Below are 14,609 nucleotides of genomic sequence, written 5' to 3'. Positions count from 1 at the left end.
GTTGCTAGTGTTTATCATTTTCCCCATTGTACCTTAGATTTCATGATTGTGTGTTTCAGATTTGTAATCTTTTAATAAAGGCCATATACAATTCTTTGACTGTTATTAGTCTTGATCCCTAGTTATTAACTTATTTCTCTATATGGTTCCCTACGATGATATCCAACTCTTATCCATTTGTATTTTCAACAAAATAATTATTCTCTTATTCTTCCATATATCACTAACCTCTTGAGGTGAACTATGCTAAAACGTTAGTAATGAGTCCTCATTTATTGGCTACCATAGAAACTCCCAATGGTAGTCCTCTGTTGATTACATCTCCCATTACTGTTGATGGATTTTATTTTATTTTGCACATTGGAAGTGTGATTCTTTGACTCCCTCCATGATTTGATATATGATATGAATGAAAACTATTGTGTAGCACAAATGAATTCGTACTTGTTTACCGATTATGAATAATGGTACGTCTCCTCAATTGATTCTTTGTATCCTCTGATATCCTAGCCACTTGAATATATCTTAGTACTTCTGTGATGGGATGATTGATAATTGATTATTGACTATTGCAAGAAAGCTCAAATTCTCCTTTATTCCACTCAACTTTGATTGCAACCTTTATCTGTCGCTTGTGGAATTTTTTTTGTATAATAAAGGTTGTATATCCATTCATGATCCTCCCCGATTACTAAGGCTCATATTATAGGAGTGGGTAGTTGTTGCTGAGGGTCGTGACTCATGTCTTGGTGGTGATGCTTCAACTAGTCACCTTTTCTTTAATTCGAATATGTATTTTGTTTAGATCATCGTTATTTGGATTATCTAAGTTGACTACAATTTGGATTATGATTATTATATTCAAAATATTATTCTCTTTTAAGTATTTTAATTAAGTATATTTGAAATTGATGTTTGGGCGAGGGCCCTAGCTCGGTTGGCTAAATCTTCCTTGTTGCAGGGAGTTGGTCACGGGTTCTAGTCTCCCTCGTCCCCGTGGTACCGGTGGGCGTGTCGCGCCAGCGCTACCGGTCACATTAAAAAGTTTACCAGGCGCACTGCAGTTTATAGGGGGGGTCATGCTGCACCCGATTCCTGCAGTCTTTTTTTTTTTTTTTTTTTTAAAAAGGTATATTTGAAATGAGTTTATTGCAATGTCAATTTATAATAGTAAGATAATTCATCAAGATTTTTATATTTTAATTAATAAGGTTGATTCTAATTATGTTTGATTTATATTGGTATAAGAATGTATAATATATTTGTTATGATTATAGTTTATGTATTTTAATAATTTTATTTATTTATCATATTATTGTATACATCATATTAATTAAATTATAATCATATTAAATATATGATTATAAATAAATTTTATATGTTACTAATTTCCTCTTATATTTATAATATATAATAGTCAGTTATATTGTAACCTATTATTATTTAGTCTATTATTTATTTCTTTAATATCAAATCTTATAAATATGCAGACATGACAGTCTCACCCTTCCTCAAATTGCTAGGACAAGCAATCGTGAAATGACAATTTCAACTTTAGGTTAGAAGTGTAGTATATTCATGAATATAAACTTCACATCCAAAAAATTCAATTAAAAACTTATCTTGATGTAACGTAACACTTCTCCTTTGATTATTGTTTCTTGCCTCTTATGAATAAGTCTCTAAGAGATAGAATCCCCATAAGTGTTCTCTACCAATAATGGTTGCATTCCACAAGAATGCCCTCTGTCGTAAGTGGCAATGTTCACTAAGAACATCCTCTGCCCCCCAATGGCAGTGCTCACTAAGAACACCCTTTGCCAAGAATGTTGGGGCACCTTAAGAACACCCTATGCCATGCATGGTGAGATTCACTACGAACACTCTCTACCAATAATGGCAACATTCACTAAGAGCGCCCTCTACCAAGTGTGGCCGTGTTCACTAAGAACACCTTCTATAGCCACCATTCACCAAGAATGCCCTCTATGTCTAACATTCAAGAATGTCCTCTATGGTTGGCATTCACATGATGTTCTTTGTGACCACCATTCAAGGATGCCCTCTATGACCGACATTCATAAAAAATGCCCTATGTGGCCAACATTTAAGAATGCCCTCTATGGTCAACATTCACCATGAATATCCTTTGTGACCGACATTGAAAAATGCCCTCTACAAAATCTATTGGATCTTTGAATTCCTTTTAAGAATCTCATCATTCTTTATGAATGTCCTCTTTTAAATCTTGTAAAATTTAGCACACGTCATCCTTAAATAATCTCAGCAGGTTCCTTATTCTTTCATTCTGTAATACAACTTTGAATATATATCATATATATCCCTGCAATTATGTTTTCTTTTCTGAAATTAAAACTTGTCAAATCTTGACTAAATAATGATGTCCCTTCTTTTGAACTATTTAATTGATACTAAAAATATCTTCTGTCAATATCCTCTATAAAAAAGCTCTTCTTCTCCTATAGTAAAATGCTATTTTATTATATTATCTTTTATAATTGTTAAATATCTCCTCAATTTACGTATTACGCACGCCATTGCCTTATTATTTGTATCTGCAATTAATCCTTATCATTATTTGGCTCTATTCTTATTCCTCTTCAAGTTTTACTCTCCAAATATTATATATAGCAGTTACTAAATAAGGTATTCTAGCTTCTTCAAGTTATTTCTTGTTATCGGTCTGCATTAAGTTGTATTTTGTGCTCGATTACTATGAAATCCTCTAATCATCGTTTTATATTTTTTTTCCTCTCATCCTTGTGTTGAGTCAGCGCTTGCAAACTCTTATGTTTTATTATTTCCCTTACTCTATTGCTCTGTAATTCTGATCACCAGAATCTTCCCACATAAGCATGCCTAAATCAAATAGATTGTTTGTGGTTTTTAGGTGTTATTACCATTGTCAAATCCTAGATCATTCCCCACATTACCATCAGTATTTTTGAAACCAATATGTTTAGGGAGTGTTTCGGTTCCTTTAGTTTGTTGCTGGTGTTTATCATTTTCCCTATTGTACCTTAGATTTTATGATTGTGTGATTCACTAAATTTGAGATCTTGTAATAAAGGCCATATACAATTCTTTGATTGTCAGTAATCTTGATCCCTGATTATTAACTTATTTCTCTGTATGGTTCCCTACGATTAAATCCTACTCTTATCAATTTGTATCTTTCGTAAATAAACTAGTATCTTTCGTGAATTATACTAAAAGGTTAGTAATGAGTCCTTTATGCGCTAACGTAGAAACTCCCAATGGTAGTCTTCTGCTGATTAGTTCTCTCGTTACCAATTACCATGGATAAAAATTTAAAAAAATTGCTGCGCATTGGAGTGTGATTCTCTGCTTCACTCCACGTTTTGATAAATGTTCATGTTCAAAACTTTGTATGCCTCCTTCACGACTGTGATACACCCAAAAAGAATGTCAACACACTCCAAACGTCGAGGAAGGAGGCGTTACAACAGGCCCAACATGCGCTCGACTGCCCAGACGTTACAAACGTAACTACTATAGGAGAAGATTCAATGCTGTGGCTGCTAGATAGGAAGCAAACTTTTGCTTTCGGGAAGAAACTGAAATTCCGCTCAAGTATATGCTCTATTTATCTATAAAATAATCATTTGAAAGTGTCATTTGAAGAAAATAATATTCGATTCCACTCTTTTGAGATCTACCATCCATAATGCTCCGATGATTGTTATTCTCCATCTCCCAGTGCCTTAACAATTATGGTGTTCTTATATGTTCATAACCAGTATTCTGAATGTTTTCCCATAGCTACCTCTAAAAAAACTTTTTATTTCTAGTGAAATTTTGAATCAAAAACTAGATAAACCTAACTCCTTATCTACTAGATAGTTCTCTCAAGGGAACGTAAGAAATCGTTTTGAAATCAGAAATACATTACAAGAGTAATAGTTTCATATAGAGCCACCATGACCAGAAATTGTTATATCATTGTTTTATGGAATGAGAGTTACCACTTCTAATATTCTTATATGCCTCAGTTCAATTGCAAAAGCTAACAGTGCAACTTCTGCTTCCAGTGATTCTTAATTGATATGTGTGGTGTATAGGCACTTCTGGACAGAAAAGATGTGATAGTTTCAAAAAATTCTAAGAGATAAAAATGTATTATAAGCTTTTAAGACACAAGAAATGTACACCCTTGGGAACGTCTCATTCTTTAGCCTGGACAACATAGGAAACCAATTTGTAGAGGAAAATTTATTTCTGTTGGACATATTCAACCATTTAATTTAGAAGAATTTAGAGAGATTAATTATCATGCCCTCTAAATCACAAATCAAAACTAACATTTGATTCCACTAACAAAATTTAGAGAGAGAAAAATCAAAAACCAGTCTAGCTTTCTGCCAGCTACAGCTCTGTAGGCAAAACGTTTTAGCTTTCCTGCACTGCTACATAATTATGTTATGGAGAGCCTCCAACCTGAGGCAGTTATTGCAGTATATTTTGGGTCCTTAAGAGAGAAATTGTAGGACCAATGGCACTGCCCCTTAGTGACTTGAACGTACGTGAAGTAGGAGTCACATTCCCCTGTTTAGAAATACATGGATTTTCTTTTGTAGCTTTTGATCTGGACTTCTTTGAGATTTTTGTTGGTTTAGCATCCATGTTTACAGGCTCCAAATGATCCTCCTTAAGGGAAAGTTCAGCTTTCTTAGAACTGAATGCTTGATTAATCTCATCCCACACACTCATATTTTCTCCATCCCCTGAATTATAGAATTATACAAATCAAAGTCCATAGAGAAAGGATATTCATACAGAAATAGAGATTGTTTTCATCCTACTCTATCAGAGAACCCAGTGAAGACTCCAAATTAAATGAGGACATCATCCCTCAACTTTCATACATAGACAGCCAATCTTTCTTGGTAAGTTACAATCTAGCATTCTAATAGTGACTAAAATTGAAATATATTGCTAATAAGCTTCACAGACAAGCAGAGGACTTCAAATATCTTTTATTTTTGTAAATTTATTTTGAATGCATTCGCATTGGGTCTTTCACACAACTACCAAATCTCTCAAGCAACCAAACGAAAACAACTTTGATGTATTATTGAGACTTCCCAGTAGACTGCACAAATGCTAGAGCTTTTGAGAATATCAGAAAAGTATGCAAACAAATATAAAAAGGACAAGTCAATTTAAATAAAGCATGCTGATAGTTTTGGCTCTCCGAAAAGGATCTAGGCTACTTTGTATGTTTTATTCCTTTAAATCTTCAGATAAATCAATAGGCTTCACACGAAAAATTAAAAACAGATTTCTCAAACTTGCGACATTGAAAATTGTCAAATATGACTCTTTGACTTCCACTCACCATTTGCATTAGTTGCAGTAGTGGACTCCTTAGTAATTGGAAAACCTGTGTTCATATCTGCACCGCTATTGCAATCCCTTTCACCATTTCTACCCATTGCTACTTCACCAGCTACATCAACATCTGGAATATCAGTGTGCATATTGGTACTACAATTTTGGTGATAAATCCAACGGACATCAACAAGCGATCCAAAATCTACCTGTTGTGATGACAAAATATAGGTTGCACAAAGCGTCACAATACATGATATGTAAGCATAAACAACATGAAGCAAGAAACAAAATGCAGCTCCTGGGATTCTACCACAACACAGGCTTCTACCTCTAGTGAGCCATCTTCATTGTAAAGTGAGATGTCTGTCTCTTCAGCATATTCTTCACTCAGTGAATTCTTGACCATTAATGGATACTCTGAAACTGGTACCAATCTGATCTTAGTAGAGTGACTATCATATGAAGCAATTTTGCCAACCTGAAAGAATGATATTTGTATACACAATAGAAAAGGTGAGACCTAGTTTTTAACAAGATAACAACAAATCACCACCCATATTTAAAAGAATTAAAAGGCGCATACTCTGAAAGAAGAAAGTTCAGGACACCATGAAGTAACAGATAGTTCCACCAAACGATAAGCAATTACATCACCTTGCTGTACAAGGAAGAATAAGCCCATATCAACCACAGAAACAAAGTATATGGTACCAAAAGTGAAAAATTTAAACAATTTTAGTTATCATTTTCTCTCAAGCAACCTAAAATTTACTAGCAAAGAAGCAAGAAAAAGTACAAAAAGATACTACCTGTGGCAAACCTGACATGCTGGGAAGCTTGTCAAAATCAAGAGGACAGTTGTTCAGGGTCTCTTCCTTCATATCATCTGAGGAAATATTGTCTTCTTCCCTAGGACATACAGGTTCCTTTAACCTGTTGACACTACTATTCTTCTCTTTTCCCCAGTTCTGGCCTTGCCTTTTAGTAGTGATTCCATTCCACTCAAACACAGGCTGCAAGATATATAGTGATGCTAACTCATTATAGTCACTTCATTTTTGATAAGTAAAGGGGTTAAACAGGTTTCTTGTCCGCAGAAAAATAATAAAATGACAATTTAATTTTATGGAAATCAACTCTACCAGCTGGGAGTTTATTATAGTATAGTTTTATAAAAGCCAACAGAAAAATTTATCTTTCAGCATGGCACACATATTACAGCTATTGTAAAAACTAACAGGAAACCAGCCATTTAAGATGGTACAACCGTACAAGGGCCTTCATGTTCTTTTCTAGTAATTTTAGTTTATAAGATTAATAGTTTTATTTTAATTGTTTACTTTGTCTTGTCTTCATAGGTTGCCAGTTCATCTACATCGAAAAGAAATTGGAGCACATATTCTCTCATCCACTCAGTAAAGTGCAATAGGTTGCAATCAAAAAAGGGGGAGAGCTTAGTATATGTGCATTACAACTTGCATCTCATCTCACACAAGAATTAAGAATACAAAGGGGAAACGAAGATGTGGGATCTAAATGAAATGCATTCAGACTTGGATGCTTCCACTTTGCTTCCAGTTGCTAAATTTATAGAATTTGACATCAGTAATGTTATTGGTGCAGCTGATCTCATTGGCCTCGGCACTATTTGTTAATCAACTAATGCCAATAGAGGAGGAGGAGAAGAAGATGATGATGATGATGAAAGGAGAAGAATAAATTATTAATCCATTAGTTGAACTTGAAACAATGATACTTGAACTTGAAGTTATGATTTATCACGTCATTTTAATATTTTGAGTCCTTGATGTTGAACTTGAAGTATATGATGCTATGATGGTACGATCATGATGCTATGATACAAATTTATGGTGTTTATATTTTTTTATATACTCTCTGAAATTCTAATCTTAACTCTTGCTTCTAGGCCGTGCACACGTGCACACACACACATGTATGTATGCATGTATACATATACATACATACATACATACACATAAACATATATATATATATATCGAACCCAAACCCCATTTCAAAACTTTGCCATGTTGGCGAACCAATCCTTTGAACCCAAACCCAAATCAGCAACTTCGAAATATATCGAACCCAAACCCCATTTCAAAATTTTGCCATGCTAGCGAACCGATCCTTTGAACCCAAACCCAAATCAGCAACTTAGAAATTAAAAGCATCTCAAACAGTTATTTTGAAAAAAAAGCCCAATATAAAGTCTCTTTCAGGTGCCTTTTAGTTGCATTCTTCAATTTCCATGTGGCTCTAAGCATTCGGTATTGTACTAAGGGGTTATTCACACTGTTGATTATAAGGGGAGGATGAAAGTTGCTTGAGGAAGAACTGACTTTGAGCACCATAACACAATCTTAACATCAAAGTTTCCACTCATCTGATTGCACCTCAGACATGAGAATGGCTATTTTATCTCCAATGTTTCTAGATCATCCCATGAACCAATACTATCATCAGGCAATCTTCTGAACTAGTCCCTTGCATCCTTAGAAGAGTGAGTGCACAACCAATTTCATAACCACATCCTCATGCTCCAATTCATAGTCATTTAGCATATCAGCGAACTTTTTGAGATGCTCTTCACCAATTATAGCATTGTTTCCTGAGAATTTAGTGATCTTATCTCTTAGGTCATTGGAGATTGCATGGGTAAAGCCAGGGATGCCTACAGAGGACATTTGTCTGTACCTCTCCATATAGATAGTGTTGACTTGGTGGTCAACACCTCCTTCGGGGTTCGCGACATGGCTTAACCACCTCTCGTGGATTTGGGTACGTCTGGTGTTTGTGACATTTGTTGATAGCTCAAGCTTTAGGCGCAAAGGCAAACATACCAACAATTGGTATTAGAGCCTTGGGTTAGGAGTTCGAATCTCAAGAGGTCTCCTTCATTCCATCGATGTGGAACCCGTGGTGATAAGGGGGAGATTGTTGACTTGGTGGTTAGCACCTCCTTCAGGGTTTGTGACATGACTTAACCGCCTCTTGTGGATTTGGGTAAGTTTGGTGTTTGTGACGTTCGTTGATAGCTCGAGCTTTTGGCACAATGGAGAAATACCAACAAATAGGTCTCTTCTGGAAACCTAAGACATTTGAAGTACTTGGTCCAGCCCCTTGGATCTGTGTAGGGATTTGAACTTGTTGAGTTACAACTATTTGGCTAGTAGTTGTGGAAGAGGAAGTTGGTATTGACTGAGAAAAAATTTGGCTATTTATAATAGGTCCACAAATTGGAACAGAAGGTAGAGCTTGTGTAGTCTGGTTTTGCCAAGTTGTTAGGCCAAAAGTGGATTTAAGGAATTGGATCTTCCTTCTTGTCTCTGTAGCTTCAGCTTTATTCTCAACTTTTTCCAACTCTTTTGCAAGCTCTTCTCTCTCCTCCTTTGCTCTCTCCAATTCTAAGTCCAGTTTTAACATGACATTGTTTTTAGGAGGAACATGAGGCTCATTAATTTTTATGCCTACAACCTTCTGCTTACCTTTATTAGGGATTTTAATGGTAAGATCTATAACATTTTCTTCAATGGCTTTGTAGGGTTGGAATTGGGAAATGACAAGTCCTTCCTTCTCCCATAGAAGGCGTTCTTGCTCTTTGATTCTTAGCCTTATATTTCCCACATCTCCAAATATATTTGATTTCAGAGTAGATGATCTATCTTCCAACTTCTTATTTTGTTCTTTTGGAGCTTTCATTCTTCTAAGCAAGCTTTCTCTCTCTATGAGAGCGTTCATGGTGATAGCCTCCTTTTCTTTTTCCAAACGAATGCATTTGGCATCTTCCTCAGCAACCTTCTTCCTTAATGTTTCAATCTCTAACAATAATTCATCAGGGTCTGCAGAGGTGGTCTCAGAATCTATAGGATCATCTAGATCTATAAGGTTCCTTTCAATATATGGGACTTGACCTATATTTGGCCTAGCATTCAAGGTGTTCTTATACCCCCACCTATGATTTATTCTTTAGACACATTGGGTCTTAAAATGGTATCTCCTACAGAAGAGACAATTTTATTTTGGAAGATTCTTTCTTCTGGCAATGGGGTATTGAACATTTCACCTAAAAGCTTGCTATTCTCAGATTCAGAATTTAAGGATGAAGATCCTCTATCTGCCACATGATGGTATTTGGAGTGGGTTGAGGCATTTTCTTTGGGTTTCCATGTGTGGTTAGGATCACCTTTCTTCTTGGGCTGATTCTTCTTACCCACATGAGGTAGTTCTGTGTGTAATGGGACCTCTGGATTGGCCTTTGTATAAGCTCTGGTGTTTTTTCTTCTATCTGCCATTTCAACAACACCTTTCTTTTATAAAAAAATAGCACTAGCTTCTAAAACTTTGACCGAGTCGCCACCCACTTAGAGGAAAAACTTTTAATATGGCTAGAAGACAAAAAATAACACGAGAACAGAATGTTTGACTACAGATCTGACACAAGAACTTCTATTATGACACACTTTTATAAATAGAAACTCTATCACACAGAGAAGGCACTATTTGGACAGGACCCATGTCATGCACTTCCTGTTGTGTTGGAATTTTGTAGATTCTCAAGGTTTGTCTATTAAAATATACCAATACAAGCATTCCCCAGCAGAGTCACCATTTTGTTGGCTTCTGATTTAACAGAATTTCAACAACCTTTTGGATGATTAGAAAACCTAGGAAATAGCTATAGACCATGATGGGCATTCTAAAATATAAACCTAAAGGACCAATTGACAATACTTTGATGTCTTCTCCACTTTGAATTGCAAGATTCGGGCGGGTGTACCTAGGAATTCGCTCCTTCATTAAAACTCCAAACTCAACATGAATTACAAAATAACAAATGGTTTAGCCTTAATTCTTCTAATTCTATGATAGTAAAAGAGATGATAAATGGCTATCTTATTAAACCCTAGAACTCCATGAATCAAGTGCAAGCTGACATTTCGAAACTTCAATACAAAACATTAAAAGATTGATTTATGTGAATTTCTGCACAATATAAGGTATTCCAACTAGATCAACTTCAAAGGACGACCAATGCCTTATCTATTGGGTCATAAACTCACAGGAATTAGACATCTACTTCTGGACCTTATCTTAACACTTTGTGAAAAGATTATCAGTATTAATTTTCAGATCTCATACTTATCAAAAGCTTCAATGAAAACTATAAAGTTCTTCCAATTTACATTAAGCATTTACATAACCCATTAGATTATTAGCAAGCGAATTACAACTGAAATTTAATAAACTTTGCTATTAAATCTCAGAGAACAAAATAGAGATAAGAGAAGAGACAAGATCTAGGATGAACAACTAGCTTCCTGCATTTTGTATCAACTTTTTTGAAATTGTATACAATTCATTGACCGTCCCTATCAGTAAACAACTCAATAGACCAACAACTGTTAGCTTTCTATTCAATTTTGGAACAAAATTACAATGTGCATTGACCAACTCAAAACTTGAACAAAACCTAGTTCAGCAAAAATGAATCTTGGACCCCTCCTTTAGCCTTGGGAACTCACTTATATAGCAAGAGTTGCAACAAGCTTCAGGTCTAGAGGGAAAAGGACGGCTGTCCTTAAACAAAACATTTAAAGATTGCATACAAGACAAAAGGTCACTTTCATCGTTGCACGAGAAAACTAAAAACATTTGTGGCCTTTTGCTTGATAACAGAATGACTCCTTTATTCGTTGCTTTGTGGTGGGGCCTATTATGTTTTGTCCTTTTCTTGTTCTTCCACGATTCTTGATGATTAGTGTTCTTCTTCTTGTTTTCCTTAGGTTGTGGGGCCACCTTTTCTTCTTTAGTTAGGCTTTGATTTGATACTTTAATATCTGTAGCAACCAACTAATTATCCTTTTCCTCAACCACATGTGGTATTATGCCTTTAACTCCTTGTTACATCCCAATTTTCAACCCAATTTAAAATGTTCATACAGCCGTTGAGGTTCACATGAAGCCAGTTAAGAGTTAAATTTGTTATAATCCTACGAAATGGTAAAAAGGTTAGTCGTTATAATTCCATATGAAGATAACATGCTAGTTGATTATTTATCATGAATTCATGGAATTGAAAAGGCGGTTAGCCACTATGATTATTTATGATTAATAACTTGTTATGGTAATATGACTTAAGTGCAGAGAATTTCCTTGTAGGGAGCATGTCAAAGGGGTGGAAGCATTGTTAGAAAAGAATTGGGCACAGGAGCATCACCATCACTGGGAAAATGGGTATAAATCGTGAATCACCATGGTCAAGGACCTAGTGACTGCATAACAGGATACAAACATTAGACACGCATGACCTATTAGATAAACATTAAAAACAGTAATGATCTTAACTGAATTAAAGTACATACCTTTATTGGATTATGGTTGACGTTTCCATCACTTCATTATAATACATATTTATGTACGTAGATATTAAAATAAAGGTGACACCATAGTATTATTTTTATACAAGATTTTATCTATTTAATACGTACATTTAAATGCATGTACAAGAAGATAAAATAATCTTGCAGATGAAACATGTATTTAGATATACAAATTTAAAAGGTACGAACTTGGATAAACATTTAATATGGTGTCATCTTAATAAAATATATTTGCATGCAAGTAAATAAATATGCTTATAAATTATCCTCTTGATTTATAACCTTTGAGTTCTTTTTATTTATTTATTTCCTTATAAGAGGCCGAAATATACACTTGGCATATGATATCGGTGATTCAAGAAGACAAATCTTTTAAATGCTCAAGACTTACGACTTCTTGGAAGCCTTTGGTATTTCCGAATGCCTCCTTATTTATGGAAGTCAGGTGCCAAAGATATATTCTTTCCCACGATTTTACCTTTGCTCTCCTACATTATTTCCCTTTTGTTGCAAGTGATTCAGACTAGTCATAATCCATATCTACTTTGAGTTTGCATTGGGATTCCTCACGTCTAAGGAACCAACTGCTTAGAATTAAGCCAAGGCTCATGTCTTCTTTTATATACCAGCCGGAAGAGCAGAGAAAATGGGACTTTTGCAGTGTCACTTCCGCTCCCCTCCTTTTATCTCATTATTCTTATTTTGTGATGTCCCCTTCTAGCTAGAGACATCACTTTAGCTTGTGATTAGCCTATCAGAGACCCTCGTAGGCTAGTAGGATTGGTTAGAGGGTCACCTTGGTGTGGAGATCTTCCAAGGACCTGAGAAGAGTACACTTCTGGGTTGCCAGAGTTTGTTTATTATGAGATTGGCTTGGTCAGGCTATTTTTAGCAATTTTGGAGTTATAAAGGTGGACCCCTGCTATTTTTAGAAAAAGGGGTATGGTCATATGCAGCTCTATCATGTTAGCTCCCGGTTCAGACGACATTCAAAAATGTTGAGTAATAATGGAGATATTAATGTTTATTTAGTTAGAATAAACATTATTGGTTTTGAGCTTATATTATTAAGTTATAATATGTTTTTATATTATAACTTAAGTGAGGGTCATGATATCATAAAAGGGGGCCATATTTCAATTAATTGTGGGTCCAAGCTTATGGGAAAATTAAAAGGGGTTTTCTAAGTTCTAATGTAATAACATTTTTTATGTTATTATTATATTCTTTTATCCCACATTGAGCGTAGAGCCTCATTCTGGAGTTGAGGAGTCTTTATAAACAAACCTTGTCTTCCTTCAAGAGCATGTTATGAGAATTATTTAAAACCAGGGTTTCTACAAATTCGAGAAGAATTCAGACTGTGGAGGACGTAGTTTCTTCAGAGTTGATGCAATTTGAAGGTGTGAAATATCACCCGAATTTTGCCTGTGAGTTGGCTTCATCCAGAAGTCAATATTGTGTTTCAGTAGGAGAAAATTGGATGGATCTGTTTGCAGATTTATAACAGCAGCTACAGTGTCGTGAACAGTGACGTGAACAGTGCCGTGAACAGTGCCCGTGAACAGTGACGTGAACAGTGCCGTGAACAGTACCGCGCTACAGTAAATTCAAAATCAGAGATTTAATATTGCAGATTTTGATAGGCGCTGCCTAGAGAGGGAGCAATCAGCAGCGTGTTTGCATTTTGGGAGTCAAAAACCAGAAGTAGCTTGAAACATTCAAGAACCAACAAAAAACAATCATTACACTCAGGGAAACAAACAGTGATCAGCATAGAGCCTATTTGGGGTTCTTACAGTGGTATCAGAGCCTAGTTCCTGCCATCCTGAGGGTTTGGGAGTCATATGCAGCCACTGGAAATTGGACCACACAGGTACTATACCCGCAGGAGAGCTTTGATTGACAGAGAACAGCTACAGGAAACAGGAAATATGGAAGAGAGGTATGATGGTAGTCCACCTAGAAACAGGAGGAATAATGATGATCAGGATACCAGAGAATTCTTTCGTGCAATGGTTACAGGGCAGCAGCAGATGACACAGGCATTGCAGGCACTCACTACTATGGTAGAAAGGATGAACCCACCTGTTAGACAGAATGGGGAACAGGGAGTACAGGGAGATAACAGGAGTGCTACAGGTAATCAGAGACCACAACGGACCCATTCTAGAACAGCTGATAGGCCTACACGCCCTACATTTGTTCCGGAGGAGCCAGAAGAAGATCCGACAGAGGAGGCGGCAGGAGACCCCGTATTTGCAGATGCACTCATGGCTGCAAATGATGAATGGGAATTATTAGCTCCACAAGTTCGGGAGAGGATGACCTTTGAACGCTTTGTTAATCAGAGGAGAGAGCATTACAGGTCACTCAGACAGGATAGGAGGCCTAGAGGTCAAAATAGTGAGCTGAAGAGGGCTACAGGCAAGCTTACTATGCCTACATTTGATGGGAGTGGTAAGATGACAGCTCAAGCTTGGATTCATAAGCTTGACACATTTTTGGCACTGAGGCCAATGACAGAGATTGAAGCTATCAAATATGCCACCTTGCATTTGGAGGGAGTAGCACATGATTGGTGGTACCATGGTATGGTAACACTTCAGCATAACCAGGTGACAGAGTACCAGGACTTCGTGGATAAGTTGGTTGAAAGATTTGATAAGAAAGATCCAGAGATTTACTTCCGGGACTTAGCACAGTTGAAACAGACAGGCAACTTGGAGTATTTCATTGGTGAATTTCAGCGGTTGGCAGTGATGGTGCCAAACATTTCAGAGCGTAGATTGATAGTTCTTTTCATTGAGGGCCTATCCGAACCACTGA

The 14,609-nt window shown here is 36.1% G+C and overlaps 1 protein-coding gene across 1 annotated transcript in view; it reads right to left on the bottom strand.

Annotated features, from left to right (window-relative positions):
* Window positions 1-4,186: 4,186 nt before the first annotated feature.
* LOC149580157 (sphere organelles protein-like protein) overlaps window positions 4,187-14,609 on the bottom strand; it is a 228,577-nt gene continuing 218,154 nt past the window's right edge. Inside the window, exons 9-13 of the mRNA XM_089789771.1 lie at window positions 6,186-6,389; window positions 5,960-6,034; window positions 5,705-5,854; window positions 5,381-5,582; window positions 4,187-4,766 (exon numbers count right to left, since the gene is read on the bottom strand). Coding sequence (XP_089645897.1) covers window positions 4,489-4,766; window positions 5,381-5,582; window positions 5,705-5,854; window positions 5,960-6,034; window positions 6,186-6,389 — 909 coding nt within the window. The 3' untranslated portion in view covers window positions 4,187-4,488. The remainder of the gene's footprint in view (window positions 4,767-5,380; window positions 5,583-5,704; window positions 5,855-5,959; window positions 6,035-6,185; window positions 6,390-14,609) is intronic.

The sequence above is a fragment of the Cupressus sempervirens genome, chromosome 1 (assembly GCF_028749045.1).
Source record: "Cupressus sempervirens isolate cs-2001-9-10 chromosome 1, ASM2874904v1, whole genome shotgun sequence".
NCBI lineage: Eukaryota > Viridiplantae > Streptophyta > Pinopsida > Cupressales > Cupressaceae > Cupressus > Cupressus sempervirens.
The sequence above is the reverse complement of the archived record's forward strand: the minus strand, read 5'-3'. Positions and strand labels throughout refer to the sequence as shown.